Below are 6791 nucleotides of genomic sequence, written 5' to 3'. Positions count from 1 at the left end.
CGAATTTTCCGCCTTAAAAACAAGTCAAATAACATAAACAAAAAAATTGATCTAAAAATACAAGGTTTGATTCCCAGAGGTGGACTGGACACTTAGGCAGGCAGGAAAAATCCAACGGGGCTGCCATCAAAATTTTGCTTTGAGGCTGTTCGCCGTACTACGGAGGCCGTTGGGGCCACGGGGGTACTATGCCCTAGTGACTAAGACGTGCCCAGTTCGCCTACATTTGACCCCCAACACTACTTTCTTCCAACAATTCAGAGACGTTTGAAAATAGTGAACCACGAGAAATGTTTTCAAAACCAGTCATTTAAAATAACATTTATTTATTAAATGTAGATTTCTAACAAAGTTTCATTGAAAATTATTTCAAATAATTACACAAATTGCAATCGCACCGTCTCTCACAAGCGACAAGTTAAATTTTAAGCATAATTAAATCAGTTGGAATAAAACGGGTTAAACGTGAAAAATGAGCTGAAGGTACTGGAATAGATGTTTCCATCAACTCCCTGTCATAAGTTAAATATAGAGTTTGGACATAATCTAGTTTTTTACAATTCGTAGAATTCGGACCTACGGCTTGAAATAAACTACTGGCTACAGCACTTTTTGTAAACGAGTCGGTTTCAATTTACATGACTACCCAGTACCCACTACCCAGATTACAATACGTATTTCCAACGCGTTCTGTGAAGGCCTCATAATTTCTGATTATGGTAAATTATATTTACGGTCTGTTCGCAAATTATGTAACGCATAACCTATTATTTACCCGCGAAAAATGATTTCTGAAATTGTTTATTTTAGTTGGCGCTTTTTTTATCTCTAACTATCCCTAATTATTTTGACTAAAAAACACGCTTACGGATCTCAGTCAAATGAAAAGGGGTATCATACCGAAGCCAGATTAGCGCCTGTTGGAGGACAGTGATTGCGCACGTGTTGGTCGTGGTGAAAAACTGGAGCCATGATGGTCGCGAAAAAGAAACTTCGTTGAGCGACGAAGACCGAAGAGAGCGAGAGGACGTCTTGGAAGATGGTAAGATGCGGAAACACGGACCTCCCAACCTCTCGAACTCGGTTTTATACGAAGACCGCGTCCGCAAACAGTCCTTATCTACCGCGCCAGCAACCCTTTGAACCCTCAGCCACCCCCCTCTCGTTTCAGCAGATGATAGTTTCTTATCACCTTCGAAAGTGAGAGCTCCCTTCTAATTGGCGGACCACAGACGCGAGAAAGTTTTTCTGGGGTCCACGAGGACCATACGCGGGAAATTTTTACGAGAAGCATACAATTACAAATAAAATAATCATCTCAACTCTGGTAATGTTTGTATTAAGATTCCGCGATTCCTACATTGTTTAGTATAACATATTTAAAACTATTTTAAATACCGTTAATTACATCCAATAATATAGTAAAATATCCCACAGCAAAGTATTGATCTGTTCTATTTAAAATATTTTTATAAATTAAACTTTTTTTTTCCAACTTATGGCTTTCTTTTACAAACATAAATTTTAGGCAAAATATGCCCTGTGAGGCAGAGCAAAGGGACAGCTATTAAATAAAAAATGCTTTTATCAAAGCAGTTGAAAGGTTGAATTAAGGGGGAGTAGTTGAGATCTATGAAGGCGCAGATATTGAAAATGTTTTAGGTTTAAAGAGTTTTGTTTTTGGAATTTTCAAAAGCGAAATATATTTCTAAAATAATAGGTGGGTTTACTAGTGTCCAGCAGGGAAGTAATCCAAAGGGGCAAATATTTGTTCGGATTTTTTTTAATGATAGAAGGTGTCAAGAGGTGGCGTTAGTAGTTGTAGGAAGCTATGTCGTCTGCTTATAAACTCCGTCACTTATAAATTTTAGGGATTCTGTCGTGTGCATCGACGCCTCGTGTGATAGTTGCTTGTTTTTACCAATTTCAATGAATGAAAATAATAGTATAATCATTTTTCCCATAACCGGCTACAAACGTTCCATTAAAGATGTGCCTTTTATAACCTCGGAGACTATTCAAAAGTATTACAATTCAAGAAATCCAACAACAAAGCATTACCGAAAAAGCTATAACTACCTTGTCGAGGGATATGTTGATTCAGATTCAATTTTGACAAATTCTAACAGTTTGAAGTAAGTTGAAAAGTTTATGTTATTTTTGAAACAGTCGAATTATATTATATTTATTAATCTCCATTTATTTTAGGGAAAATGGACTAGTATTTGTAAAAGCAAAATGCTTTCGCAGTCAAAGGAAAAATGAAAAACCATATCTAGTAGCGGTAGTATTGGCCACTTCTGAATTTCAAGTAGAAGTAAAGGATGGATGTTACTGCGAATGCAAAGCTGGCCAATCTGGAACTTGCAATCATCTGATTTTACTACTGCGGTTGTTATCGCTATTCAAACAGAAGGATGTATCTGATCCACCCCAACAAGTTGCCTGTACAGATCTCCCGCAGAAGTGGAATAGACCACGAACTTCAACTATAACTCCTTTGGCGGTTGTTGATATAAATTTTCAGTCACCTAAGGAAGGTGGAAGTACGAAGCCACTACCTTGTCGTATCTACGAGAGTAGTGCAAACCCTCGGACTGCGGAAGAAGTTGAATTGGCACTGCCAAAACTGAAAGCGGCTTTCGAAAGTACTAAATCTGACGATGAGGATGATATGTTCTCATGCATTCCACTCCCGAACTCATCAAAATGGGTTCACACCAAAATGGGAGACGCTTCCATGAATTCCCCGCTTAGTTTTCAACTGCCATTCAATACAACAGGATTTGAAGTTGTCCATAATCTGACAAGGTACCCAGCGGTGACACTGTCCAGCAGAGCTATAGATTTTAAAATTCCTTCTTTTTCAACGAACTCTTCAATACTACAAATCACTGGCCTTTATTTTCTTCTCGATTTTCTGGAAAACGATATGTTTTTGGTAATTTACAAGCCTTTTGTCAGGGTGTAAAGTTTACTGATTCTTCTACATTTCCTTTTCAGAAAAATTTTGTTACTAATGAAAATTCGAAAGACATAGAAAAAGACTCAAAAAGTCAGTCGGATTCGAGTTTATGGAAAAAGATGAGGTCAACGAGGCTAAATTCTTCTACGTTTGGAACTGTGTGTAAAAGACGAAAGGAAGAATGGAATAAAGCTGGACTGAAAAATGTTGTGAACCCCAAGGATATCGGACATCTAAACGCAATAAAGTACGGGAAAAAGTTTGAACCAGTAGCTAAAAGCAAGTACGTTCAAGAATATGCACAACATAGGCCACGCTGTCACTGTAGTTCCATCTGGATATGTCATCAACCCAAATAAATTTTGGCTTGGCACCTCACCCGATGGATTTGCATATGATCCAAGAGAAGCTAACCCCTTCGGGACTATCGAAATAAAATGCCCCTCATCGCTGCGAGACGAAAAGCCATCGAAACTAGTGAATTCAAGCGATTATCACATCAAACTAAAAAATGGTAATTTGAAATTCGATAAAATGCACAACCATTACCACCAAATAATGGGTCAAATGGCGTTGACTAGATACACGTGGTGCGACTATATTGTTTACGTCGCTCAAGGTCTTATCATTCAAAGAGTTTATTTTTACGCAATCGAGTGGAGGGTAATGGAAGAAAAATAAAATAACATGTTGTGTAAACTAGTCGAAAACAGAAACTCTGCTTAAGTCAATCTCATAAGTATCATCTGTGATATATGATAATTAAGTTCCTATTTTTATTTTACTAAAGTAGAATTATCTACTAAATGAAGTTTTTAACGGGTGATATCATGTTATTATGCCATAGCAATTATCTGTGATTGACTTACTCCGTAGTAATATTTTACGTTATTTTAATAAGATGAATTATGAATGAAAATTATATTTTGTAATAACTAAAGTAGCGAAATAATTTTAGTTAATTACTCAATGTTTATTTCAATATTGTTCATTTCTAGTCACGCGTAAAATTTGACAACAAATAAATTACTCTTCGTAATCATGAATTAAAAATTATATTTTAAAAAACAATCAAATATTTTCATACATCTATTGGCCACTCTAATGTATCGTCGAATTGAAATGAATCATCATTCTCATTATTTGCTGGGTTTTTGTTATTTTTCTTCTTTATAATTGTTTTTTGAAAATTGGTGAGAAGTGCAGCAATAGTAAACAACTGATTTATCACTGGAGATAAACTTATCGGTATCGGCCGGTCAAAAATGTGCCAACCTTTTATTCTTTGTATTCGGCGCTCTACATGTATTCGAACAGCTGCAATTTTTTGGGTTTCTTCAAGTTCGTGTTTTTCAAATTGATCTCGTGGCCCAAGAAAAGGTGGTATATTGAGTCGAACATTCTTTTCCTTAAGCATATCATCTATTAAAAAGCCTTTGTCGGCCATTACACTGTCATTCTCATCGAAATCTAATTCACAAAAGCCACTTCTCTGAGTAAGTTCTTTATCCGATATGCAGCCGGTGTATAAGCTTGACACACACGTTACGAAACCATTTGGACTGATTCCGATTAGAGCTTTGTAAGTGTTACATGATTTGTAATTGGAGTATGTACCCGATTGTAACACTAACGAGCTTGGTACTTCACACTTGATCTCACTTGCGTCCAATATGACACGCGTTGAAGGATATGTGGTTTTGAATTCTTCCGGCATGTGGGCGTCAACTTGTTCCCTCGTAGGCCAGATACTAATTTGGCTGAGTTGCAAATACATATAATTGACCCATGTATTACAAATGTTGCTAACAGAAGCTTTTGAAATTCCAAACCTGTCGGCTAAATCATGTACAAATAGACCGAGCCTCAATCTCATTAGAACCATGAAAAACTGATCAACTGTACTAATTTTTAAACTACGAAGTCCAGGGGAGGCATTAGTATTGCTAGCGCTTGACGATCCCTTCCAATATATAATATTGCTTCCATCAATTCCTAGTTCAAGAAACTCGTACAACTGCATAACTCTTTTATAGTTTGGCAAGCAGGTGTAGAACGCAACGGCTTCATCATCCGTTTTGATATTTTCGATACTGGGAATCAACTTTTTGATTTTATTTTCAAGTTTATTTCTTATTTTTATTTCTTCATCTAAACGCTTTTCCACTTGTTGCAATTTGATGCTTTTCATGTACGATGTTAACGTTAGCTCGCTTAGTTTTTTTTTTTTCAAATTAGAAATCTCATTTTTAAGTAACATGTTTTCAGTCAACACTTCATTCAGACGATTTGTCGTGTCATTTTCAATTTCCATTACTTTATCCTCAATTACATCTGCATTTTCTGTGGGTTGGTTTTCTTCTACTTGTTTCACTACATTTTCATCTTCTTGTGAGATTAAAACTTCGTGCTGAGCATCATTTTCGTTACTTGTTTCATTGTTCGCAAATCTCCACTGTAATTTAGAGGAAATGACATTTTTCTTCAAATAACGTTTACCGTTGGGAGTCAGTTCTCCAAAGTCAGTTTCCTTAAAATGTTTTGAGCACACGCAAATACTTTTAACATCTTTATACAAGTAGTCCCTTCTGCGTATTGTTTTGAGCCAGACAGTCTTTAATTTTTTTTTTTTGGAACTTCATGATAAGATACCTTCAAAAAAATAATTATTTTTAACAACGGAAAAAATAGAAAGCCAGCTTTAAAAAGTCACTTACATTTTCTTCAGAACCTCTCTGTTTACAATTCAGTACACAACAAAACCTACCCATGGCTAGCAAAGGCTTATAGGTTTAAGTAAATTGAAATGGGTATAATTAATTTAAAAACACTTTAAGATAGTCTTTAATAGAAAATAACTTGCCTTAATAAATTACAATGACTAGACAACCCTCACATTAATGTTAATTAAATTAAACAAGTGTAATTCATAAAAATATAACCTTGCATGAGCTAACGAACTAAAAAAACTTTTGGGCAGAGGGGGAGGAAAGATTTCCGCGACCGTTGGCGGCATCTATCTACGGATCGGTACTTAAAAAAAATCCGAATATTTTGTACCCCTGTAAAGGAAGTTTCTTTCCAGGCGTACATGTGTGTTGTGATTATGTACGATTGTTTACGTTAAAGGCTATTGCCTGTTAGTACAACTTGTTTTTCCCCCGACCTCCAAACTCAGTGAAAAATAGGTCTTTTTCAACCGAACCAAAATTATTTTTACACTTTCGACTATGCCCTACAACTTTTCTATTGAAACATTTTGTGTGACACCTACCGGTAAAAAAATAAATTTTCCAACCTAACAAATAAACCCTTAAAATTTCAGAACCCTAGCATAAATACTTTTTGAGAAAAATGGCCTCATCGAGCAAATTGAGACACCCTGTATAAAAGAAACTGAACTAGAAAAAGTCATAAATAAAAGATATTTGCAATAATTTTAATCAAGACGGTGTTCAAGTTAACAGAGAAAATTTGGATGTAATTATAGCTTCTATTTTCGCAATCAACAGATGACATTCTCTTCCTATAGAGAGCCTGCAAGTGCAAAGAGAGCCGTGTGTCTTGCCCTGTGGCTTAGAAAAGATAAGTCATTGTTTTTCTTCCAATAACAATAAATTCTAATAGGCCTTTCTTGAAAGAAACGTGGCGTTTTAATGTAACTCTTAAGTATCTTTTTTTACTACCAGCGCTTACTCGACTTGTGTGGAGCTTCAGATTTTCATTAGGCATGCCAAAACTGTATAAAGCTCCGTGTTGTTATGTGTAATTCTACCATGGATTAATAAGGTTAATAAATAGAGTAGTATCGCTCTGTAGCTTTGGG

At 35.8% G+C, this 6791-nt stretch overlaps 1 protein-coding gene across 1 annotated transcript; it reads right to left on the bottom strand.

Annotated features, from left to right (window-relative positions):
* Positions 1-4046: 4046 nt before the first annotated feature.
* On the bottom strand, positions 4047-4742 carry LOC149934327 (uncharacterized). Its single transcript, XM_090153415.1, has one exon. It carries the CDS (start codon positions 4740-4742, stop codon positions 4047-4049), a length of 696 nt encoding a protein of 231 aa, XP_090009541.1.
* Positions 4743-6791: the final 2049 nt, after the last annotated feature.

The sequence above is a fragment of the Leiobunum rupestre genome, chromosome 7 (genome assembly GCF_980474605.1).
Source record: "Leiobunum rupestre chromosome 7, qqLeiRupe1.1.hap1, whole genome shotgun sequence".
Taxonomy (NCBI): Eukaryota; Metazoa; Arthropoda; class Arachnida; order Opiliones; family Sclerosomatidae; genus Leiobunum; species Leiobunum rupestre.
The sequence above is the reverse complement of the archived record's forward strand: the minus strand, read 5'-3'. Positions and strand labels throughout refer to the sequence as shown.